We start from the raw sequence: 26,846 nt of genomic DNA, 5'->3' as shown, positions 1-26,846 counted from the left end.
CCATCACTATCACAATCCTCCTCCATCACCACCCCCTCCATCACTATCACAATCCTCCTCCATCACTATCCTCTTCCATCACCATCGTCCTCCATCACCATCATCCTCCATCACTATCACCATCGTCCTCCATCACCATCCTCTTCCATCACCATCGTCCTCCATCACTATCATGCTCCATCACTATCACCATAATCCTCCATCACTATCACAATACTCCTCCATCACTATCACAATACTCCTCCATCACCATCATCCTCCATCCCCATCCTCCTCCATCACCATCATCCCCTATCACCATCCTCCTCCATCACCATCCTCCTCCATCACCATCCTCCTCCATCACCATCATCCTCCATTACCATACCCATCACTATCACCATCATCCTCCATCACCATCCTCTTCCATCACCATCCTCCTCCATCACCATCATCCTCCATCACTATCACCATCTTCCTCCAACACTATCACCATCATCCTCCATCACCATCATCCTCCATCACCATCATCCTCTATCACCCTCCATCACCATCACCCTCCATCACCATCATCCTCCATCACCATCATCCTCCATCACCATCATCCTCCATCACCATCCTCCTCATCATCATGTTTATCCTCATCATCATCAGTTACATCACGAAACACTGTCATAAACATTAACAACAACAACAACAACAAATTTAAACAAAAAAGCAGTTTATGAGAGTAAGATTAAGAAAATGTAAGTTAAGGAAAGACAAAAAGTTAAGCAAAATTATGCCCAACTTCTATCACCTGTACACAAAGTGTGTGAACTGGTCAAATAAAGCTTCCAAAGAAACCCTCTCTTCAAGATACATACTGTCTATTCCATCCATTATTCCACCAGGGTCTCACTTGAAAACTGTGGAGCTACCCCCCGACACATCTGTAGGTGCAGTTTAGGTGCAGTGTAGGCAGGCACAAACAGAGAGGTCAGCCCCTGTAGAGAGGTCATCCTGGTGAAGTGTTGTGCCCCTGCCCCTGTGCAACTGTCTATTGTTGCTTCCCAAATGGTACCCTATTCCCTATATAGTGCACTACTTTTGACCAGAGCACAAGGCTCTGGTAAAACATAGTACACTATATAAGGAATAAGGTGCCATTTGGGATTGAGCCCATATACAAATCCCAAATCCTCCAGTCCTCAGGATAGATGGGTGGGTGGGGCTTCGGCCAACCCAGGCAGCTCACCCAGTAGTCAGCTCTGAGTTAGGGGGCGGGTTAGGGGGCGGTTCCAGAGTCTCAGCGATCTCCCCCAGTTCATCCAGCAGCTCTGTGAATGCTGGTCTCCTGAAGGACTCCATCTGAACACACAGAGAAAACATGAGGATCAGTACTTGGCCTTGTTTGGGGTTTAAATGTAACTGTTCACAAAGCGACTCAGAGTAGGAGTGTGTATTGTCGTGGAAATGTCCGCACTGAGAGAGACTTTGACATTCCTTCAAACAATCATCTTTATTCAATATCGATAAATTATTGCAATAATGAGACTAGTCAGCCCAACACTCTTGACTGTTGGGCCGAGCAGCCTAACCTTTACAAAAAATGCTGTTTCTTATATAGCTGATACTAAGAATGCTTAGTCATGGTTGGTTCCAGCCCACGCATATAGATTGGGGGGCACAATACGCCACGTTGGGTTCATCTCCTGTGGTCATCTGTCTCTGGTGTTATTTTCCAGATGCAAGGATGATGAGACAATGAGGGTTTTGATCTGTTCCTCCAGGCTCTTTCTATCTCTGTTACACGGTATGCAATCTCTGACCGGTATGCAAATTGGAGGCGATGAAGAAGGTGTCTGGTGGTGTTGATTAAGCCTTGATGATCTTTTCAAGAGATTTCATCAAGAGAGAGGTAAGAGCTACAGGTCTGTAATCATTTGATACAGATGGATGAGAGGTTTTTGGGACAGGTACAACAATAGATTTTCTCGGTTGCCGTGACAACCTCCTGCAGACAGGCCGGGGAAGCCACCTGTTTCAAAGCGGGTGAAGAACTTGTTTAGTTCATTGGCTGTAGAGAGGCACACCCTCTCGTCTAGGCAGGAATCGATACATTGCCTACATTTGAAAGGGGTGTTTGCCATATTCTTAATACACAACCAGGCAGACCAGGAGCCTCCCTGTGATATTATCTGTTGCACCTTATCCTTATACTGGAGAGTCTCCCTGTGATATTATCTGTTGCACCCTATCCTTGCACTGGAGAGTCTCCCTGTGACCATATCTCTTTCACCTTATCCTTGTACTGGAGAGTCTCCCTGTGATATTATCTGTTGCACCTTATCCTTGTACTGGAGAGTCTCCCTGTGATATTATCTGTTGCACCTTATCCTTGTACTGGAGAGTCTCCCTGTGATATTATCTGTTGCACCTTATCCTTGCACTGGAGAGTCTCTCTGTGATATTATCTGTTACACCTTATCCTTGTACTGGAGAGTCTCCCTGTGATATTATCTATTGCACCTTATCCTTGCACTGGAGAGTCTCCCTGTGATATTATCTGGTGCACCTTATCCTTGTACTGGAGAGTCTCCCTGTGATATTATCTGTTGCACCTTATCCTTGCACTGGAGAGTCTCCCTGTGATATTATCTGTTACACCTTATCCTTGTACTGGAGAGTCTCCCTGTGATATTATCTGTTGCACCCTATCCTTGTACTGGAGAGTCTCCCTGTGATATTATCTGTTGCACCTTATCCTTGCACTGGAGAGTCTCCCTGTGACCATATCTGTTACACCTTATCCTTGTACTGGAGAGTCTCCCTGTGATATTATCTATTGCACCTTATCCTTGTACTGGAGAGTCTCCCTGTGATAGTATCTGTTGCATCTTATCCTTGTACTGGCATCTCACCAGTTTATCCCTTTGTTCACCTCTCTGTACATATTTTCTTTTGAGTGGATCCCCGGTGGAAAACACTTGTTTCTTCTTGTTAAGCACCACTTTCAATTATTTGGTCACCCATAGTTTGTTGTTAGGAAATATATTACATGTTTTTTGGGGATCACCAAATCAACACCGAATTCAATATAGCCAGATATCAGTCAACTCGTTCAGGTCAGCTGATGATTCTTCAAATCCACTCCAGGTGGTACAATCAAAGCATCCCTGCAATTGATCAATACTGTCATTGTCCCACACCTGTATCTGTTTTTCCACCACCTTCTCCCTTTTGAGTTACTGTCTATAAGTTGGTCATAGAAAAACAGTGTTATGATCTGATCCACCCAGTGGAGGTCTGGCCAAGGAGACTGAGTCGTAACATAAGTCAATTATCTTATTTTTCCTTGTTAGACAAGTCACATACTGGGTGTAAGTATTCAAAGTGAGCTTGGGAGTGCAGCTAAACCCCCATGAAGAATTTGGGCACATCAGGGGAAATCGCATCAAGCTCTTCAGTGGGTTGAAAATGATGTCTGCATTGACACTGTTTGCTCTCGCATGGATATAAACAACAGTCAGAAAAAGCATGGTGAATTCACGGAGGAGGTAGAAGGGGCATAGTGACACTGACAGTATTTATATATCAGGAGTGCAGATTTTATTCCTGACAATTATTGTTTTACACCATCTATCATCTATCAGAACACAGACTCCCCCTCCCTGCTCCTTGCCAGTAGCTTCATTGTCTCTGTCAATCTGAGTAATAGTGCATCCGTCAGTGGTGACTTCAGAGTCGGGCACCGCCTCCGACAGCCAAGTTTCAGAAAAGGCCATAACACAGTTCTCCATGTACTAATATACATACTGTGATTGTGCCCGCAATTCGTCCATTTTCCCCTTAACTTCTTAAGGTATAGGTGGCAGTATTTTCACTTTTGGATAAATAACGTGCCCAATTTCAACTTCCTGCTACTCATGCCAAGAATATAAGATATGCATATTATTAGTAGATTTGGATAGAAAACACTGTGAAGTTTCTAAAAATATTTGAATCATGTCTGTGAGTATAACAGAACTTATGTAACAGGCATAACCCAGAGGAATAACCGTTCAGAAGTAAGCCCACCTAGGAACTGCGTAACACTGTTGAGAGTTGCGCAAGACTTGAAAAGTAGCTTGGTTTGTTGTCTTCCTGTATTGAACACAGATAGACCGTCTTCAATTTGATCGGTTATTAACGTTTAAAAATACCTAAAGTTGTATTACAACAGTAGTTTGAAATGCTTTGGCAAAGTTTACAGGGAACTTTTGAAATATTTTGTAGTGACGTTGCGCAATTTGGAAGCTGTTTTTTTCTGGATCAAACGCACCAAATAAATGGACATGTTGGATATGGACGGAATTAATCGAACAAAAGGACCATTTGTGATGTTTATGGGACACATTGGAGTGCCAACAAAAGAAGCTTGTCAAAGGTAAGGCATGCTTTATATTTTATTTCTGCGTTTTGTGTAGCGCCTGCAGGGTTGAAATATGCTACCCTTTTTGTTTCGCCGAAAAGCCTTTTTAAAATCTGACATGTTGGCTGGATTCACAACGAGTGTAGCTTTCATTTAGTATCTTCTTACATGTGTGATTTAATGAAAGTTAGATTTTTATATCATTTTATTTGAATTTGCCGCGCTGCATTTTTCCCTGGTTTCCTCACACGTAATGGTGCTGGATTTATGAGGGAATTAAATCAAGGTCAGAATCCAGCTTATCTATAGACACACCTCTACCACACCCTTATGTCTTAGATCTCCACCTAGAATGAATAGCGGGTTAACCATGAACATGCATGCTATTTTTATGCTTATGTTCAAGGTCAGAGTACACATATAGAGAAAAGTGCATAAAAAGGGAATAACATTCCATTTATGCACGCTTCACTCAGGTCAGAACTGGGGCCTTTGTGAATACTGGCCCTGGACAACTACTTCTGATGGAGGAAGTCTGGCATCAGACCAGAGACCAAGATATTTTGACGTTCCATTTCATGTTGTGTTAAAGTAGCAATCTGCAGTTGCTTCATCCATTCTTGGACTTCTGAATTAATTAAATGTACCCATTGATTCTTGAAGAATATAACTTATAAATGCCTCATGAGCTTAGTTCAACTGTCATACCCCATCAAAACCTAAATATAAGCTTGTTTCACGCTAATGTTTGTAAACAAAGTAAATGTAAACAAACACCACAAAACATTGTTAAAACTATAATTTGAATATCATGTATGGTCATTCCTTGCATCCATAGCTCTGTCTATGAATTTGAGACTGGTTACATTCCTCCAGCCCTATCCCTCAGCTTTTTATCAAAACAGGGATGGGGAGGCGGCTTTGCTATTGTTTAAACTACTGATTGCCACTTTAAGTTTACACACAGCTAGGGCTCTCTATTGGTCACCAGGCTGTAAGAAAAAAGTAAACTCACAAACCTTAAAACCTGTTATGGCGAGGCGATCCCCGAGGGGAATTCCACCCCCCCATTCAGCTGAAAAGGTGGCGCAGGGAATTCAAAAATATTCTTTAGAAATATTTAACTTTCACACATTAACAAGTCCAATACCTCAAATGAAAGATAAACATCTTGTTCATCTACCCATCATGTCCGATATTTAAAAAATATATTTATGTTAGACCACCACCAAATCAAAGGAAAAACGCAGCCATTTTTTCCAGCCAAAAATAGAGTCACAAAAGCAGGATTAGAGATAAAATGAATCACTAACCTTTTGAAAATCTTCATCAGATGACAGTCATATGACATGTTACACAATACATTTATGTTTTGTTCGATAATATGCATATTTATATCCACAAATCTCGGTTTACATTGACGCCATGTTCAGAAATGCCTCCAAAATATCCGGAGGAATTAAAGAAAGCTACACCAGATAACAGAAATACTCATCATAAACTTTAACTAAAGATACATGTTCTACATATAATTAAAGATACACTGGTTCTTAATGCAACCGCTGTGTCAGATTTTTTTAAACGTTACGGAAAAAGCCTACCATGCAATAATCTGAGAGTGCTCAGACGTAAAAGTATTTCTCCGCCATGTTGGAGTCAACAGAAATACAAAATTACTTCATAAATATTCCCTTACCTTTGATGATCTTTCATCAGAATGCAGTGCAAGGAGTCCTAGTTCCACAATAAATCGTTGTTTTGTTCCATAATGTCCAATACTAGCGTCCAATTAGCTGCATTTGCTACCACTTTCAGCTCACGTGCCCAAAAACTGACTGCTGGTCCAGGACAACTCGCACGAAAACTTCAAAAATATATATTCCAGGTCGAATAAACTGGTCAAACTAAGTAGAGAATCAATCTTCAGGATGTTATTTTCATATATATCCAATAACGTTCCAAATGGAACGACGGTGGCACCCACAGAGAAATGCACCACAGGGAAATTGCATTCTGTCGGGACAGTGACTATTTCCCCTCCCATTCGGTCAAAGTTCACACCAGAAGCTCCATTCCACATTCTACTGAATGAGGACATCTAGTGGAAGGCGTAGGAAGTGCTATCAGGTCCATATCTTATTGGGAAGTGGCGATGACTTGAAATTAGACAGGTATTCAGAATTTCACTTCCTGTTTGGAAGATTGCCTGCCCTATGAGTTATGTTATACTCACAGACATAATTCAAACAGTTTTAGAAACTTCAGAGTGTTTTCTATCCAATAGTAATAATAATATGCATATATTAACAGTCTAGGACAGAGTAGGATGTAGTTCACTATGGGCATGCAATTCATCCAAAGTGAAAATACTGCCCCCTATCCCCAACAAGTTCGTGCTACCAAGTGTACAGAGCAAAAATATACCTTCATCCGGCTTTGGGCAACCACGAACTGTACTGTAATGTATACTGTACTGTAGCTACTCACGAGACTGTAAATCATACTGTATGAACTGTACTGCAAAGTATATTTTACTATATCTACTCACCAGACTGTAAATAATACTGCATGAACTGTACTGTAAAGTATACTGTATGAACTGTACTGTAAAGGATACTGTATGAATTGTACTGTAAAGTATACTGTAATATATCTACTCACCAAACTGTAAAGTATACTGTATGTACTGCAAAGTATAGTGTATGGACTATACTGTAAATTATACAATATGCATTGTACTGTAACATATACTGTAAGAACTGTACTGTTAAGTATACTGTACTGTATGCACTCAACAGAATGAAAGGTATACTGTATGAACTATGCTGTAACGTTTTCTGTATGAACTGTACTTTAAAGTATACTGTATGTACTCACCAGACAGCAGCTGGCTGCCAGCTCCAACACCCGCTGAGGACACCCGCCCACCAGCTCCCTAAATGCATTCACATCCAGGCCATAGTCCTGTCAAACACACACACACGGTTAATAGGGCTGAGCTTTCACACATGGTCCATATGCCAGAGATTTCACACATGGTGCATGCGGCAGAACTTTCACACATGGTACATGGCAGAGATTTCACACAAGTTGCATGGCAGAGCATTCACACATGGTACAAAACCTGGATCTGGGTAGTCGTATATAACGTAAATACAGAGTAGAGCTTTACCTGGGTTCTTGGTAGAATCTCTGGGTCAGCAGGGATCCTTGCCAGTATTTCACAGAGCATAATTCCAAAGGAAAATACATCCACCTGGTGACAACACAGAATCACATGTCTGTCATACAGAGAGCCAACCAACGATGAGCTGTGTTCCAACTACTAGGATACTAAGATATGACAAAGCTCTCTAACTTTCTACCCAAAGTATTTTTGACCACATCTTCTCAAACTCAGCGGTCTTGTGGGCCTCCTGATCTATGGTCAGTTTTGACTCAGGCAAGGCTATTTACTCAAATTAAGGGTCTTGGTGACGTATCCTTACCTTGCGATCGTAGGGTTCCCCACGCAGCATCTCCGGGGCCATCCAGAAGGCAGATCCCACCAGAGAGAGCTTCCTCTCTGGGTCTTTAACCGGCAGCTCCACCACCTCTCTGGCCAGGCCAAAGTCTGTGACTAGGGCCTCCCTGCCCCGCGCCGTCACACGGATCAGACAGTTCTGAAGAGTCAGACATATACAAATCATGTCAGTATATACAGTAACAGTCAAAAGTTTTAACACACCTACTCATTCCAGGGTTTTTCTTTATTTTGAAAATGTTCTACATTGTAGAATAATAACACATATGGAATCATGTAGTAACCAAAACAAGTGGTAGGGGTGGTAGGTACAAGGTAGGGGGGGGGGTATACAGAAGATAGCTCTATTTGGTAAAAGACCAAGGCAATATTATGGCAAGAACAGCTCAAATAAGCAAAGAAAAACAACAGTCCATCATTACGTTAAGACATGAAGGTCAGTCAATCCGGAAAATTTCTTCAAATGCAGATGCAAAAACCATCAAGCGCTATGATGAAACTGGCTCTCATGAGGACCGCCACAGGAAAGGAAGACCCAGAGTTACCTCTGCTGCAGAGGATAAGTTCATTAGAGTTACCAGCCTGAGAAATCGGTGATTAACTGCACCTCAGATGGCAGCCCAAATAAATGCTTCACAGAGTTTCAGTAACAGACACATCTGAACATCAACTGTTCAGAGGAGACTGCGTGAATCAGGCCTTCGTGGTCGAATTGCTGCAAAGAATCTACTACTAAAGGACACCAACAATAAGAAGAGATTTGCGTTGGCCAAGAAACACGAGCAATCGACATTAGACAGGTGGAAATCTGCAATTTGGTCTGATGAGTCCAAATTTGAAATTTTTGGTTCCAACCACAGTGTCTTTGTTAAACGGAGAGTAGGTGAACAGACGATCTCTGCATGTGTGGTTCCCACCGTGAAGCATGGAGGAGAAAGTGTGATGATGTGTGGGTGCTGTGCTGATGACACTGTCTGTGATTTAGTTAGGATTCAAGGCACACTTAACCAGCATGGCTACCACAGCATTCTGCAGCGATACGCCATCCATCTGGTTTGCGCTTAGTGTGCCTATCATTTGTTTTTCAACAGGACAATGACCCAACACACCTCCAGGCTGTGGAAGGGCTATTTGACCAGGAAGGAGAGGGATGGAGTGCTGCATCAGATGACCTGGCCTCCACAATCACTCGAACTCAACACAATTGAGATGGTTTGGGATGAGTGAAGGAAAAGCAGCCAACAAGTGCTTAGCATATGTGGGAACTCCTCCAAGACTGTTGGAAAAGCATTCCAGGTGAAGGTGGTTGCGAGAATGCCAAGAGTTTGCAAAGCTGTCATCAAGGCAAAGGGTGGCTACTTTGATGAATCTAAAATATATAAAATACATTTGTTTTGGTTAATACATGATACATATACCCACCACTGCGACCTGTATGCTCTTGATGGCTGGCCCTCGCTTCATATTCATTGCCAAACCCACTGGCTCCAGGTCATCTATAAGTATTTGCTAGGTAAAGCCCCGCCTTATCTCAGCTCACTGGTCACCATAGCAGCACCCACCCGTAGCACATGCTCCAGCAGGTATATTTCACTGGTCACCCCCAAAGCCAATTCCTCATTTGGCTGCTGTTCCTCCCAGTTCTCTGCTGCCAATGACTGGAACGAATTGCAAAAATCACTGAAGCTGGAGACTCATATCAAAAATCACTGAAGCTGGAGACTCATATCTCCCTCTCTAACTTCAAGCACCAGCTGTCAGAGCAGCTCACAGATCACTGCACCTGTACACAGCACATCTGTAAATAGCCCATCCAACTGCCTCATCCCCATACTGTTATTTATTTTTTTGCTCCTTTGCACCCATATCTCTACCTACACATTCATCTTCTGCACATATATCACTCTAGTGTTTCATTGCTAAATTGTAATTATTTTGCCACTATGGCCTATTTATTGCCTTTACCTCCCTTATCATTTGCACACACTGTATATATGCTTTTTTATTTTGTTATTGACTTTATGTTTGTTTATTCCATGTGTAACTCTGTTGTTTTTTGTATCGCACTGCTTTGCTTTATCTTGGCCAGGTTGCAGTTGTAAATGAGAACTTGTTCTCAACTGGCCTACCTGGTTAAATAAAGTTAAAATAAATAAAATTTAAAACATCATAGTTTTGCTGTCTTCACTATTATTCTACAATGTAGAAAATAGTTTTAAAAAATAAAGAAAAACCCTGGAATGAGTAGGTGTGTCCAAACTTTTGACTGGTAATTTATAAATTTTACAATTAATTCATTCAACAGTAGTACTGCCACTCTAAGCATTTGTGTTATGACAACTGCTTACCACCAGAGAGCAGTCTAACATTGCTATAGTATAATCACATGAATAGTAGGTGGTTTACTGTAGGTAGAGAGCACCAGTGGGCTGGATGAGCTCAGTGAGAGTGGGTGAGCTATTCTAGAAGACACAAGGTAGTGGAGCGGTTACATAAGTCGAGCAGGCAGAGAGACAGGCAGGCAGAGATAGAGACAGAGTCAGGAAAAGAGACAGGCAGGCAGAGATAGAGAGAGAGTCAGGAAAAGAGACAGGCAGGCAGAGATAGAGAGAGAGTCAGGAAAAGAGACAGGCAGGCAGAGATAGAGAGAGAGTCAGGAAAAGAGACAGGCAGGTAGGCTGACGGGTAGAAGCGAAAAGACAACAGTGAAGCTATTGTTGAATGAAGGCATATTTATCCAAACAATGTCAGGAGGATATGACTCACACAGGACAGAAGCACCCACGTAAAACACTTAATCCCAGGAAAAGATGTCAGAAACAGTCCTACATACCAGTAGTCTTGTAAACATGTTTTACTAAACACTGCCACCTTGTGGGCAGCTTGAGTCAAATGCATATATAATGTACTGTACAGTGTACATACACTACATTGTAAAAAGTCATTTGTTCTGATAACTACATTTTTAGTGGAAACCCGTTGACTACGATCTTGAGTAACCCAACTCAAAGTATTGCAGTGTTAAATACTTAAAGTAATGAAGTGACATTGCCACTCATATGTTACTCTTTTTAAGTTATAAATACTTAACAGTTTTGTGAACTTTTGACACTAACGATTGAAGTTTCTAAATAGGTCCAGAGCCAGACTGGGTGACTAAGAAAGAACGAAAATTAGTTATTTAGGCTATAGCCTACAAAGAAATACATTGTGAAACATCTGTCAGTGCGAAACAACAGGCTGATAGGGACATAAAGCAATCAGCATTTAAACAACACTTTGTTGTATTAAATCATTATAAAGTAGTCTATAAATTGGCCATGTTGGCTGTAACGTGATAATGCCCTCGAAGCCGGTGTTTGGACTTGGAGGATATATTGGCATGGTTGAGGGCCGGCAAACCGTGCCAATATATTCTCCAAACACCGGCTTCGAGAGCATTATCACTTTATACAACAGGTTACCAACATATTCAATTCATGATTGACATATTTTCCTTAAAAACGTTATTTTGATAAATATATTAATAATATGTAATCCTTCCACACAAATCTTGGGTTGCTACCCAAGCCGGATGGTCGTTTGTTCTATCGTTTCGGTTGCTAGAGACGCAACCCAGTCATTCAGTCTTTTTGTTCTGTATCTATGGACGCGACCCAGTCGTTCAGTCTTTTTGTTCTGCATCTATGGACGCGACCCAGTCGTTCAGTCTTTTTGTTCTGCATCTATGGACACGACCAAGTCGTTCAGTCTTTTTGTTCTGTATCTATGGACGCGACCCAGTCGTTCAGTCTTTTTGTTCTGCATCTATGGACGCGACCCAGTCGTTCAGTCTTTTTGTTCTGTATCTATGGACGCGACAAAGTCGTTCAGTCTTTTTGTTTTGTATCTACTGTATGGACGCGACCCAGTCGTTCAGTCTTTTTGTTTTGTATCTATGGACGCGACCCAGTCGTTCAGTCTTTTTGTTTTGTATCTATGGACGCGACCCAGTCATTCAGTCTTTTTGTTCTGTATCTATGGACGCGACCAAGTCGCTCAGTCTTTTTGTTTTGTATCTATGGACGCGACCAAGTCGTTCAGTCTTTTTGTTTTGTATCTATGGACGCGACCCAGACGTTCAGTCTTTTTGTTCTGTTTCTATGGACGCGACCCAGTCGTTCAGTCTTTTTGTTCTGTATCTATGGACGCAACCCAGTCGTTCAGTCTTTTTGTTCTGTATCTATGGACGCGACCAAGTCGTTCAGTCTTTTTGTTTTGTATCTATGGACGCGACCCAGACGTTCAGTCTTTTTGTTCTGTTTCTATGGACGCGACCCAGTCGTTCAGTCTTTTTGTTTTGTATCTATGGACGCGACCAAGTCGTTCAGTCTTTTTGTTCTGTATCTATGGACGCGACCCAGACGTTCAGTCTTTTTGTTCTGTTTCTATGGACGCGACCCAGTCGTTCGTTGTAAATGTTCCATTGCCATACTGGCTGGCAACGTTCTTATCCCTTGCTTACTAGCTAGCCAACTACGGCTAACTTACAGTCACGTCAAACAGTGCAGACAGAAAAACAACAGTAGATGCATTTGTTTAAGCTGTTTTCTAGTGACATTTATTTGGATACATACATAATAATATGCTAATGAAGTACCTGGCATAGAAATGTGCTCTCTCATTAGGACACGGTTGAGGAGCTAGCCAACAACACAGTTAACACCATAACTTCACTCTGAAGCTGGGAAGACCGCAAACTAGATGCACTTCGTTTAGTTTTACCTTTTTTCAATTGACATTTCTTTGTATATATCCATAAAAATGATGTCAGCTGATTCATGATTTCGACTGGCTGAGAAACGCTTCCTGCCTCTCTCTCTCTCTCTCTCTCTCTCTCTCTCGTCACGACTCCCGACCCCTACAAGTTCATTACTATGGGACAATTCGAGATCAAATTTGAATATTGAAACAATGTTGCAAATGTGGGAGACAGACAGTAATTATACAAATCTCCGCTGTTGAAAACTAACTGTTAGTCTAAAATAAATGTTAGATAATGTCTAAATGCTTTTGATAGTGGAGATCAAGTTTATAACTTTCCTGACTTGGCTGATGAGCCAGTGGATTGCGCAGTCAGATGGAACAGAAAGTAAATAGGCATTTTAACGTCATAGATTTAGCCGTTGGTAATTTGTGGAATGTAATGCGGTTTTAACCAATCAGTTTTCAGGATTAGAGACACCCGTTGTATAATTAGAATTAAGTACAAATGACACGAAATATGATTTATTAATGCCTTTGAATTAATTTTGAGAATGAATGAAGCCAGTGTGTGGCTTTAGGCTCATGCGATGGTGCCCGGAGAGCAGGCCAGCAGCGGAATTATTTTCTCTCATAATTTTCAGTGATCGTGTCTTAATGTTTAATAAAAAGCATGAGCTGGCACACACCTAGAAAACATTATTTTGTGTAGAGGTGCTGTCTAACGACGAATACAATTTAAGCTATAAAAAATCAAGAGTCGAACACTCTATACATAAACTCCCAGTAATGTATTGTGTAAAACAACAACTTTTCGGCATTAAAACATTGTCCTATGTATTTGACAATTTGTCATTTTAACCCATCTTTGCATGCATTGTTGAGCACAGTGCTCATTCTTATGGCAGATACTGGAGGTGTAACTGTACACATTATGTTGCATTAGCCTCTGTCATTGAGAGTAGTGCACATTATTTTGATGATTGTGGATTGTCTCATTATTTAACATCAATTTCCCTGACACTGTCATCATAATCAATTATTTTATCTTACTAGGCAAGTCAGTTAAGAACAAATTCTTATTTTCAATGAACTGCCTGTTCAAGGGCAGAACGAAAGATTTTGTACATTGTCTGCTCGGGGATTTGAACTTGCAACCTTTCGGTGTTGTTTGAGTTGCCACTATTCAATTTCTTTAATGAGTCAGGCAGTTACTTTTTACAGTGCATATTGAATATGATTTTCCACAGTATACCGCAGTATGCCAAGCCATTTCACCATGACATTACAGTGCATATCGAAAATGATTTTCAACATAACATCCAGCCAAATGAACAACATGTAATAATTACAATAAGGATATTTAATTGAGTCCCTTTTTTTGGCACTAGAGTAGTACTGCCACTCTAAGCATTTGTGTTATGACACCTGCTTACCACCAGAGAGCAATCTAACACTGTTATAGTACAATCACACCAATAATTAAAAATGTTTAACTAGGCAAGTCAGTTTAGAACAAATTCTTATTTACAATGACAGCCTACCCCAGACAACAGTGGACCACCAATCACAGAAAGATGTGATACAGCCTGGATTTGAACCAGGTACTGCAGTGACACGTTGGCACTGCGATGCAGTGTTTATTTTTTTAATTTTTTTAATTTCACCTTTATTTAACCAGGTAAGGCAAGTTGAGAACAAGTTCTCATTTACAATTGCGACCTGGCCAAGATAAAGCAAAGCAGTTCGACACATACAACGACACAGAGTTACACATGGAGTAAAACAAACATACAGTCAATAATACAGTATAAACAAGTCTATATACAATGTGAGCAAATGAGGTGAGATAAGGGAGGTAAAAGCAAAAAAAGGCCAAGGTGGCAAAGTAAATACAATATAGCAAGTAAAACACTGGTATGGTAGATTTGCAATGGAAGAATGTGCAAAGTGCAAAGTAGAAATAAAAATAATGGGGTGCAAAGGAGCAAAATAAATAAATAAATTAAATACAGTATGGAAAGAGGTAGTTGTTTGGGCTAAATTATAGGTGGGCTATGTACAGGTGCAGTAATCTGTGAGCTGCTCTGACAGGTGGTGCTTAAAGCTAGTGAGGGAGATAAGTGTTTCCAGTTTCAGAGATTTTTTTAGTTCGTTCCAGTCATTGGCAGCAGAGAACTGGAAGGAGAGGCGGCCAAAGAAAGAATTGGATTTGGGGGTGACTAGAGAGATATACAGTGCCTTGCGAAAGTATTCGGCCCCCTTGAACTTTGCGACCTTTTGCCACATTTCAGGTTTCAAACATAAAGATCTAAAACTGTATTTTTTTGTGAAGAATCAACAACAAGTGGGACACAATCATGAAGTGGAACGACATTTATTGGATATTTCAAACTTTTTTAACAAATCAAAAACTGAAAAATTGGGCGTGCAAAATTATTCAGCCCCCTTAAGTTAATACTTTGTAGCGCCACCTTTTGCTGCGATTACAGCTGTAAGTCGCTTGGGGTATGTCTCTATCAGTTTTGCACATCGAGAGACTGAAATGTTTTCCCATTCCTCCTTGCAAAACAGCTCGAGCTCAGTGAGGTTGGATGGAGAGCATTTGTGAACAGCAGTTTTCAGTTCTTTCCACAGATTCTCGATTGGATTCAGGTCTGGACTTTGACTTGGCCATTCTAACACCTGGATATGTTTAGTTTTGAACCATTCCATTGTAGATTTTGCTTTATGTTTTGGATCGTTGTCTTGTTGGAAGACAAATCTCCGTCCCAGTCTCAGGTCTTTTGCAGACTCCATCAGATTTTCTTCCAGAATGGTCCTGTATTTGGCTCCATCCATCTTCCCATCAATTTGAACCATATTCCCTGTCCCTGCTGAAGAAAAGCAGGCCCAAACCATGATGCTGCCACCACCATGTTTGACAGTGGGGATGGTGTGTTCAGGGTGATGAGCTGTGTTGCTTTTACGCCAAACATAACGTTTTGCAATGTTGCCAAAAAGTTCAATTTTGGTTTCATCTGACCAGAGCACCTTCTTCCACATGTTTGGTGTGTCTCCCAGGTGGCTTGTGGCAAACTTTAAACAACACTTTTTATGGATATCTTTAAGAAATGGATTTCTTCCTGCCACTCTTCCATAAAGGCCAGATTTGTGCAATATACGACTGATTGTTGTCCTATGGACAGAGTCTTCCACCTCAGCTGTAGATCTCTGCAGTTCATCCAGAGTGATCATGGGCCTCTTGGCTGCATCTCTGATCAGTCTTCTCCTTGTATGAGCTGAAAGTTTAGAGGGACGGCCAGGTCTTGGTAGATTTGCAGTGGTCTGATACTCCTTCCATTTCAATATTATCGCTTGCACAGTGCTCCTTGGGATGTTTAAAGCTTGGGAAATCTTTTTGTATCCAAATCTGGCTTGAAACTTCTTCACAACAGTATCTCGGACCTGCCTGGTGTGTTCCTTGTTCTTCATGATGCTCTCTGCGCTTTTAACGGACCTCTGAGACTATCACAGTGCAGGTGCATTTATACGGAGACTTGATTACACACATGTGGATTGTATTTATCATCATTAGTCATTTAGGTCAACATTGGATCATTCAGAGATCCTCACTGAACTTCTAGAGGGAGTTTGCTGCACTGAAAGTAAAGGGGCTGAATAATTTTCCACGCCCAATTTTTCTGTTTTTGATTTGTTAAAAAAGTTTGAAATATCCAATAAATGTCGTTCCACTTCATGATTGTGTCCCACTTGTTGTTGATTCTTCACAAAAAAATACAGTTTTATATCTTTATGTTTGAAGCCTGAAATGTGGCAAAAGGTCGCAAAGTTCAAGGGGGCCGAATACTTTCGCAAGGCACTGTATATATACGGGACACGACAGGACGAGGACAAAAAGACGTCTGAACTGCTATGCCATCTTAGATCTTCATCCACTGCACCATTTGGGAGTCCAATTGCAAGCTTGGTCTGAATAAACAGATAACTCAACTGAACATTCTCTGCCTTCAAATCTCACACATTATACCTGCCTGTGGGTCTACTTAATGCTGTTTTAGCTACCTCAGCAAATCAAATCAGGCCTATGGGGAAAGCTGAGTAAACATGTTGATAAACATCTCATGGCACATCTCTTGATTATATCCATAGTGTAAGCAGATATAACAGCCTGTCTGTCCCAAATGGCACCCTATTCCCTATAATCCACTACTTTTGAACAGGGCCCATATAGGGCTCAGGTCAAAGTAGTGCACTTTGTATGGGAATAGGGTGCCATTTGGAAGGAAGCCAGCCAGTATGAAGGGGAGACCCTACATACAGACAGCCAGACCAGACACTCTTAAATAGCCTGACTCAATGGGGTCTGCACTAATCACTTCCCTGCCAGGCTACATTTTTTAGTCCTTACCTGATGATCCACCTGATTTGGCATCTATGCCTACTGAGAACAAAGCCCAAATGTAGCTATGTGTGTTGGGTATTGATTACCATAGTAGGTGGTTTACTGTAAATGTGGAGAGAGCACTAGTGGGCTGGATGAGCTCAGTGAGAGTGGGTGAGCTATTCTAGAAGACACAAGGTAGTGGAGCGGTTACATAAGTCGAGCAGGCAGAGAGACAGGCAGGCAGAGAGACAGGCAGGCAGAGGTAGAGAGAGAGTCAGGAAAAGAGACCGGCAGGCAGAGATAGAGAGAGAGTCAGGAAAAGAGACAAGCAGGACAGGCAGACAGACTGAAATATAGGCAGGCAGGCAGGCAGGCAGGCAGGCAGGCAGGCAGGCAGGCAGGCAGGCAGGCAGGCAGGCAGGCAGGCAGAGATGGTAAGACAGGTTGGGGTGTAGAGAGGCAGACAGCTAGGCAGAGACAGACAAGCAGATAGACAGGCACAGAAAGCGAGAGAGTCAGGAAGAGAGGCAAGCCGGCAAAAAGAAGGGATGTAGACAGGCAAGCAGACGGGCAAAAAAATAGACAGATAGGCAGGCTGACAGGGGTGTGGAGCAGAGCAGGGGGAGGTGAAGGAGGGAGGGAAGGCCCTGGCTGACTGGCTGGCTGTCCGACTAGCTGGTTGGCTGACGTCTCCTCAGCATCTAGAAGTCATTACAAAGGGAACCACACTACAGGCCCCCTCTCTCCAGTGTTTTCATTCAGCAGCCTGTGATTATTGGGCAACCTGGGTATCACTCCAAGCATCAAACCTGACCTCTAAATTTAGCATGGGCCCTCACCTCAGAGCCAAACAAAAGCAACAGTTCCCGGAAGACCAGATCTAGAATGGAGAGTTTCAGGGGGAATTAAAAGGGCTGTTCCAATGGATCTCTGAGGACTTGCTCTAAACTGTAACCAGGACTGTGTCCCAAATGTCACCATATTCCCTATGTAATGCACTACTGTTGACCAGGACCCTATGAAAGTAGTGCACTAAATACAGAATAGGGTGGCATTTGGGACACACAGCAAGTTCACTAAAATGATCTACGTTTGCAATTACATCCACCATACCTTTCCTAATTCTGGTCATTTTGAATTCTAATGATTTCTCCTACAGAAGATATGTCAGAAGAGCTGTGCAGCCTAATAGTGTGATTCTAACTGAAACAGTAATTGGTTTAACCTAACATGACCTTTTCAGAAAATACACTGCACATAATTATTTACCTTGCACGTCTGGCTTGGATCCACTATAATTTATAGAGACTGAAGTCCCTTCTTTAGAGATTGAAACATATTCCACATGAGAAAAGACCTTGTCTGTCTATATGCCTCTGCCATCAATCCTAGCAGTGATCTTTTGAAACACTCTCTGTAATTGTGAAGACAGCAATTGTTTGTTTGACGTAAGACAGACGTGTGCATCCTTTTGCCAACTCTAATGATACCAGTGGGGGGTCTAGGGGGAAAAACAACAGTACTGCTTTGCAGACACACCAATTACTTTCCGGTAAAATGCCATCATTGAGACCAGAGCCAAATGGATTGTCCCTCTGGGTGACATGCTAAATGCCAGTATGGAACACATCAGTGTCACCACCAGTATTCCCATGGTTAGTAGAGAGTGAGAGCTGGTAAAATGGGACGTGGTGAGGGAGAGAGAGAGAAAGATAGAGAGAGAGGGTGATAAGGAGGGGAGAGGGGGAAAGGGAGAGAGAGTGGAGAAGAGGGAGGGAGGGAGAGAGAGTGGAGAAGAGGGAGGGAGGGAGAGAGACAAGGAGAGAAATAGAGAAGGAAAGAAATATGAGAGAGAGAAGTGGTAGAGAGAGGAGAGAGAGAGAGAGAGAGAGAGAGAGACAGAGAAAGAGAGAGAAGGGAGGTAGGGCAGGATGGTGGCAGGACTCTACTATTGATCCATTGCTCTTACTTTCCCAGACAAAGAGGGACTGGCTGTTGATGTGTATGTGTTCGCGTCTCTCTCTCTCTCTGTGTGTGTGTGTGTGTGTGTGTGTGTGTGTGTGTGTGTGTGTGTGCGCGCGTGCGTGCGTGTGAGTGTGCATGCGTACAATAACAAAGCTCAGAGTGGGAGGACATTAGCATGACAATGGACTGTGCTTGTTGCTCGTCCCACTACATAACATAACCAACCTGCACTTCTGTGGAACCTGGCAACTGGGAATGACAACCAATTTTCTAGGCTGATATCTTTTCCACATGGTAGAGAGTTATCCTCAGCCTCAGTCTGACTACTGAATGAACCTCAACTCAACCGTTCCCTGCTTTGTCCACAACAGTTGAAATCAATTTATTTAAAAATTATTTATCCAGGAAGTCCCATTGAGGTCAGAAGACCTCTTTTACAAGTGAGACCTGCCAATGTGATCACTACATGATGTCACAGCACCAATGTTGCTAAAGTTTGTCGTAAGAGTAGGGGTTTTCTTAATGTCAAAGAGATCAGTCAGTGGCTGTAGCCAGGCCAAAAGTAGTGCACTATATAGGGAGTAGGATGTCATGTCAGACACAGCCACTGAGTGAGGTAACATCCCTTACAGCTTCCTCTTTCTTTCACTGCAAATGCTGAGTGCGGACCGTCCTTATTTTTCCTTTTCACTTTCTGGGTTACTTTGTGGTCTATGCACCACAAATACAACAATAATCTACAATAGATGTGGGTGGGGTTGTCCTATGGTCTACTGTACCTTGGAGTTGAGGTCCCTGTGGTATATGTGGATGGGGTTTTCCCCTGGTCTACTGTACCTTAGAGTTGAGGTCCCTGTGGTAGATGTGGATGGGGTTGTCCCCTGGTCTACTGTACCTTGTGGTTGAGGTCCCTGTGGTAGATGTGGGTGGGGTTTTCCCCTGGTCTACTGTACCTTGTGGTTGAGGTCCCTGTGGTAGATGTGGGTGGGGTTTTCCCCTGGTCTACTGTACCTTGTGGTTGAGGTCCCTGTGGTAGATGTGGATGGGGTTGTCCCATGGTCTACTGTACCTTAGAGTTGAGGTCCCTGTGGTAGATGTGGGTGGGGTTTTCCCCTGGTCTACTGTACCTTAGAGTTGAGGTCCCTGTGGTAGATGTGGGTGGGGTTTTCCCCTGGTCTACTGTACCTTGGAGTTGAGGTCCCTGTGGTAGATGTGGGTGGGGTTTTCCCCTGGTCTACTGTACCTTGGAGTTGAGGTCCCTGTGGTAGATGTGGGTGGGGTTTTCCCCTGGTCTACTGTACCTTAGAGTTGAGGTCCCTGTGGTAGATGTGGGTGGGGTTTTCCCCTGGTCTACTGTACCTTGTGGTTGAGGTCCCTGTGGTAGATGTGGATGGGGTTTTCCCCTGGTCTACTGTACCTTAGAATTGAGGTCCCTGTGGTAGATGTGGATGGGGTTTTCCCCTGGTCTACTGTACCTTGTGGTTGAGGTCCCTGTGGTAGATGTGGATGGGGTTTTCCCCTGGTCTACTGTACCTTGTGGTTGAGGTCCCTGTGGTAGATGTGGATGGGGTTTTCCCCTGGTCTCCTGTACCTTGTGGTTGAGGTCCCTGTGGTAGATGTGGATGGGGTTGTCCCCTGGTCTACTGTACCTTGGAGTTGAGGTCCCTGTGGTAGATGTGGATGGGGTTTTCCCCTGGTCTACTATACCTTGTGGTTGAGGTCCCTGTGGTAGATGTGGATGGGGTTGTCCCCTGGTCTACTGTACCTTGGAGTTGAGGTCCCTGTGGTAGATGTGGATGGGGTTTTCCCCTGGTCTACTGTACCTTAGAGTTGAGGTCCCTGTGGTAGATGTGGATGGGGTTTTCCCCTGGTCTACTGTACCTTGTGGTTGAGGTCCCTGTGGTAGATGTGGGTGGGGTTTTCCCCTGGTCTACTGTACCTTGGAGTTGAGGTCCCTGTGGTAGATGTGGATGGGGTTGTCCCCTGGTCTACTGTACCTTAGAGTTGAGGTCCCTGTGGTAGATGTGGGTGGGGTTTTCCCCTGGTCTACTGTACCTTAGAGTTGAGGTCCCTGTGGTAGATGTGGGTGGGGTTTTCCCCTGGTCTACTGTACCTTGGAGTTGAGGTCCCTGTGGTAGATGTGGGTGGGGTTTTCCCCTGGTCTACTGTACCTTGGAGTTGAGGTCCTTGTGGTAGATGTGGGTGGGGTTTTCCCCTGGTCTACTGTACCTTAGAGTTGAGGTCCCTGTGGTAGATGTGGGTGGGGTTTTCCCCTGGTCTACTGTACCTTGTGGTTGAGGTCCCTGTGGTAGATGTGGATGGGGTTTTCCCCTGGTCTACTGTACCTTAGAATTGAGGTCCCTGTGGTAGATGTGGATGGGGTTTTCCCCTGGTCTACTGTACCTTGTGGCTGAGGTCCCTGTGGTAGATGTGGATGGGGTTTTCCCCTGGTCTACTGTACCTTGTGGTTGAGGTCCCTGTGGTAGATGTGGATGGGGTTTTCCCCTGGTCTACTGTACCTTGTGGTTGAGGTCCCTGTGGTAGATGTGGATGGGGGTTTCCCCTGGTCTCCTGTACCTTGTGGTTGAGGTCCCTGTGGTAGATGTGGATGGGGTTGTCCCCTGGTCTACTGTACCTTGGAGTTGAGGTCCCTGTGGTAGATGTGGATGGGGTTTTCCCCTGGTCTACTGTACCTTGTGGTTGAGGTCCCTGTGGTAGATGTGGATGGGGTTTTCCCCTGGTCTACTGTACCTTGTGGTTGAGGTCCCTGTGGAAGATGTGGATGGGGGTTTCCCCTGGTCTCCTGTACCTTGTGGTTGAGGTCCCTGTGGTAGATGTGGATGGGGTTGTCCCCTGGTCTACTGTACCTTGGAGTTGAGGTCCCTGTGGTAGATGTGGATGGTGTTTTCCCCTGGTCTACTGTACCTTGTGGTTGAGGTCCCTGTGGTAGATGTGGATGGGGTTGTCCCCTGGTCTACTGTACCTTGGAGTTGAGGTCCCTGTGGTAGATGTGGATGGGGTTTTCCCCTGGTCTACTGTACCTTAGAGTTGAGGTCCCTGTGGTAGATGTGGATGGGGTTTTCCCCTGGTCTACTGTACCTTGTGGTTGAGGTCCCTGTGGTAGATGTGGGTGGGGTTTTCCCCTGGTCTACTGTACCTTGGAGTTGAGGTCCCTGTGGTAGATGTGGATGGGGTTTTCCCCTGGTCTACTGTACCTTGGAGTTGAGGTCCCTGTGGTAGATGTGGATGGGGTTTTCCCCTGGTCTACTGTAACTTGTGGTTGAGGTCCCTGTGGTAGATGTGGGTGGGGTTTTCCCCTGGTCTACTGTACCTTGGAGTTGAGGTCCCTGTGGTAGATGTGGATGGGGTTTTCCCCTGGTCTACTGTACCCTGTGGTTGAGGTCCCTGTGGTAGATGTGGATGGGGTTGTCCCCTGGTCTACTGTACCTTGGAGTTGAGGTCCCTGTGGTAGAGGTGGGTGGGGTTTTCCCCTGGTCTACTGTACCTTGGAGTTGACGTCCATGTGTTAGATGTGGGTGGGGTTGTCCTATGGTCTACTGTATCTTGGAGTTGAGGTCCCTGTGGTAGATGTGGATGGGGTTTTCCCCTGGTCTACTGTACCTTGGAGTTGAGGTACATGTGGTACTGTAGATGTGGGTGGGATTTCCCCTGGTCTACTGTACCTTAGAGTTGAGGTCCCTGTGGTAGATGTTCTTGTAATGCAGGTAGATCATTCCTCTGGTGATGTCACAGGCCAGGTCCACCTTCTCCCTCCAGCACAGAGACACATCCTTCCTGGCCAACAGTTCCTCCAGACATCCTCCACTAACATACTGAAACAGATAGACAGCCTGTCAGCCTCACATACTGAAACAGATAGACACCCCATCAACCCCCACTAACATACTGAAACAGATAGACAACCCATCAACCCTCACTAACATACTGAAACAGATAGACACCCCATCAACCCCCACTAACATACTGAAACAGATAGACACCCCATCAACCCCCACTAACATACTGAAACAGATAGACACCCCATCAACCCCCACTAACATACTGAAACAGATATGCACCACATCAACCCCCACTAAGATTCTGAAACAGATAGACATCCATCAACCCCCACTAAACATGTTGAAACAGATAAACACCCATCAGCCCCCACTAACATGCTGAAACAGATAGACACCTCATTAGATTAGCATCACATACTGAAACAGACCTGTAAATAAGAGTTGAGTTTAAAGGATAAGGAACACTGCCACACCTGGCTCTCCAACCAAGGGGCAGGAATTGAGTAGCAAACTGAAGTTGAGGAAATTCAGCAACTATTGGAAGTTGATAAAACTGCTTCTTTATTGTAAAACCCAACATGTTTCAGTCGCTACAGGCCATATTTGCCCAGATGGAGAGGCTCACACACAACCCAACCTTCTATACGTACAGGGTACATCTCCTAGAAACAGACAGTGTGTCTCCCCACTCATCTCACTAGTGTGAAGTCGTCATCCGTACAAGGTGGAGAAAGTAACACTCACCTCTAAAATAGGGTAGAGTTTATCTTCCTTCACACATATCCCCAGATACCTAGAATAAATCACAACATTATGTTATTCATATATTTCTTATTTCCATTCTTTTACTTTTAGATGTGTGTATTATTGTGAATTGTTAGATACTACTGCACTGTTGGAGCTAGGACCACAAGCATTTCGCTACACCTCCAATAACATCTGCTAAATATGTGTATGTGACCAATAAACTTTGATTTTATATGGACAACAGAATTATAATGTGGAATCATAATGACATTTAGAATATACTGTACTTGAAGATGCTTTAGTGGCTAATAAGACCACCACTCCTGGCCCCACCGGTCATCACACTATCTGTCTCTCAGGTCATAATATACAATAAGTTATATGAGATGCTCAGGGCTGAAAACATGTTTTGAGGACCAGCTGAGCCAGACATTCAACAACAACCTAGGCTCTTGTGAACAGAAACAACATCAAGAAACTCGCCGGTGGCCAGTGCTCACCCGAGATTAACAACCTAAAAACTACATCCATTCCAGACACTGGTTTACAGTATACCTTGACTGAAAGGATATTACCAACGGCTTACATAAAACCACCAAACATTTCAGTCTTCTTACAATGCTCTGACGTTGGAGCCTGCCATTGCCATTCTCACAGTGAGTAAGTTCCAAATTGCACCCTATGGGCCCTGGTTTAAAGTAGTTTACTATATAGGGAATAGGATTCCATTTGGGTTTGGAGCACTGTGTCTGAGGAAGGCAATGTTCTCAGGCTCCAACATTAGAAATGATTCAGATTTTCACATCATTGTTTGAGTAGGGCCCACTCACAGAGGGCTGGATGCCCTATCTGTGCCAGGTACATATTGTATTGGACTCATATTCGCTTTCATCATTGACTCTCTATGCTCTGACCTCAGCAGATAAACTGTGCTGTTTAATAACCACTGATACAGTGGCCTTGAAAGAAAGGCTAAAATAAGATTGCTTGGACAAACACAATGCCTTCACAACTTATGTAACCACTTCATACGAGGAGAGCTGGCCTACGTGACAAGGTCACGTGTCCCTCCTGCTGTGGCCATTACTGCAACTCACAGACTCAGCAGCATGTGTATACATACCCAGTCATCACCATGTTTTGAGACATGTTAAGACGTATAAATGAAGATGTCTGGAGATGTCTTGAGACATGTTAAGACATATAAATGAAGATGTCTGGAGATGTCTTGAGACATGTTAAGACATATAAATGAAGATGTCTGGAGATGTCTTGAGACATGTCTTGAGACATCTTTAGACATATAAATGAAGCTATCTGGAGATGTCTTGAGACAAAGGTGATTTCTGGGTAGCTATATTTAGCATAAGTATGACTGGAAGTACAGTATACAGTATAATAAGCTATATTTTGGATTGGAATTCAGGAAAGGTCTGCCGTGATTCTGTGGTGCGCGTCATAATATCCACTTGAAACTATGCCTTAAAACCTTATGTAACCACTTCAGATGGGTAGAATAGGCCTTTGTGGCTACTAGATTATTATGTTCTGGAGCCATTGACTGCACAACATAAAGTACACAAAGCTTCCCAGCATTCCCATTCATAGTGTATGCCCTGTACTAACACAGATAATCTTACATAAATCAAAAATGATAAGCTTATCAGGCTTAATCTTATCTAAACAATTTTTAAAAAATGTATTACATTATTTGACAGGTACAATGCATCTATTAATATGTATTTTAATTAATAAGCAATGATGCAAAATTCTTACATGGTATCAATAAGGTCATATACCAAATATTATAAGTCGGCATCACAAAAAGGTATAACTGACTAATACCTGACTATGTTGGGATGGGAGAGTTTTTGCAGTAGGCTGATCTCACGCACGATGCTGTCCTGGTCCACATCATTCTTATAGATCTTCACCACCATCACCTTATGGCTCGTACTATGAATCACCTGAGAGAAACAGACAAGTTATTTCACAGTACTATGAATCACCTGAGAGAAACAGACAATAGTTATTTCACAGTACTATGAATCACCTGAGAGAAACAGACAAGTTATTTCACAGTACTATGAATCACCTGAGAGAAACAGACAAGTTATTTCACAGTACTGTGAATCACCTGAGAGAAACAGACAAGTTATTTCACAGTACTGTGAATCACCTGAGAGAAACAGACAAGTTATTTCACAATACTGTGAATCACCTGAGAGAAACAGACAAGAGTTATTTCACAGTACTGTGAATCACCTGAGAGAAACAGACAATAGTTATTTCACAGTACTGTGAATCACCTGAGAGAAACAGACAATAATTATTTCACAGTACTGTGAATCACCTGAGAGAAACAGACAAGAGTAATTTCATAGTACTGTGAATCACCTGAGAGAAACAGACAAGTTATTTCACAGTACTGTGAATCACCTAAGAGAAACAGACAATAATTATTTCACAGTACTGTGAATCACCTGAGAGAAACAGACAAGAGTAATTTCATAGTACTGTGAATCACTTGAGAGAAACAGACAAGAGTAATTTCATAGTACTGTGAATCACCTGAGAGAAACAGACAAGAGTAATTTCATAGTACTGTGAATCACCTGAGAGAAACAGACAAGTTATTTCACAGTACTGTGAATCACCTGAGAGAAACAGACAATAATTATTTCACAGTACTGTGAATCACCTGAGAGAAACAGACAAGAGTAATTTCATAGTACTGTGAATCACCTGAGAGAAACAGACAAGTTATTTCACAGTACTGTGAATCACCTGAGAGAAACAGACAATAATTATTTCACAGTACTGTGAATCACCTGAGAGAAACAGACAAGAGTAATTTCATAGTACTGTGAATCACTTGAGAGAAACAGACAAGAGTAATTTCATAGTACTGTGAATCACCTGAGAGAAACAGACAAGAGTTATTTCACAGTACTGTGAATCACCTGAGAGAAACAGACAATAATTATTTCACAGTACTGTGAATCACCTGAGAGAAACAGACAAGAGTAATTTCATAGTACTGTGAATCACTTGAGAGAAACAGACAAGAGTAATTTCATAGTACTGTGAATCACCTGAGAGAAACAGACAAGAGTTATTTCACAGTACTGTGAATCACTTGAGAGAAACAGACACATTTTTACAGTTTAACCACTAAAAAACCTGCTCAAGACCTAGTAATATAACCTGTACAAAATGTTTAAGTGACTGTCTGAAATGAGCTGTTTTTGCAGGTAAATTAATTAACGACTCCATTATTTCATTGTGATTAAATCATCACATAAAATC

General features: G+C 42.8%; 1 protein-coding gene across 2 annotated transcripts in view; it reads right to left on the bottom strand.

Moving 5' to 3' along the window:
- Positions 1–587: 587 nt before the first annotated feature.
- Positions 588–26,846, bottom strand: part of LOC110535098 (dual specificity testis-specific protein kinase 1) — a 48,734-nt gene continuing 22,475 nt past the window's right edge. For both annotated transcript variants that reach the window (XM_036936189.1, XM_036936190.1), the window contains 7 exons: positions 25,383–25,504; positions 23,535–23,583; positions 22,674–22,823; positions 7,861–8,034; positions 7,545–7,628; positions 7,250–7,336; positions 588–1,329 (listed from right to left, as the gene is read on the bottom strand). In XM_036936189.1, the coding sequence (XP_036792084.1) occupies positions 1,213–1,329; positions 7,250–7,336; positions 7,545–7,628; positions 7,861–8,034; positions 22,674–22,823; positions 23,535–23,583; positions 25,383–25,504 (783 nt within the window). In that variant the 3' untranslated portion in view covers positions 588–1,212. The remainder of the gene's footprint in view (positions 1,330–7,249; positions 7,337–7,544; positions 7,629–7,860; positions 8,035–22,673; positions 22,824–23,534; positions 23,584–25,382; positions 25,505–26,846) is intronic.

The sequence above is a fragment of the Oncorhynchus mykiss genome, chromosome 11 (genome assembly GCF_013265735.2).
Source record: "Oncorhynchus mykiss isolate Arlee chromosome 11, USDA_OmykA_1.1, whole genome shotgun sequence".
Classification (NCBI taxonomy): domain Eukaryota; kingdom Metazoa; phylum Chordata; class Actinopteri; order Salmoniformes; family Salmonidae; genus Oncorhynchus; species Oncorhynchus mykiss.
The sequence above is the reverse complement of the archived record's forward strand: the minus strand, read 5'-3'. Positions and strand labels throughout refer to the sequence as shown.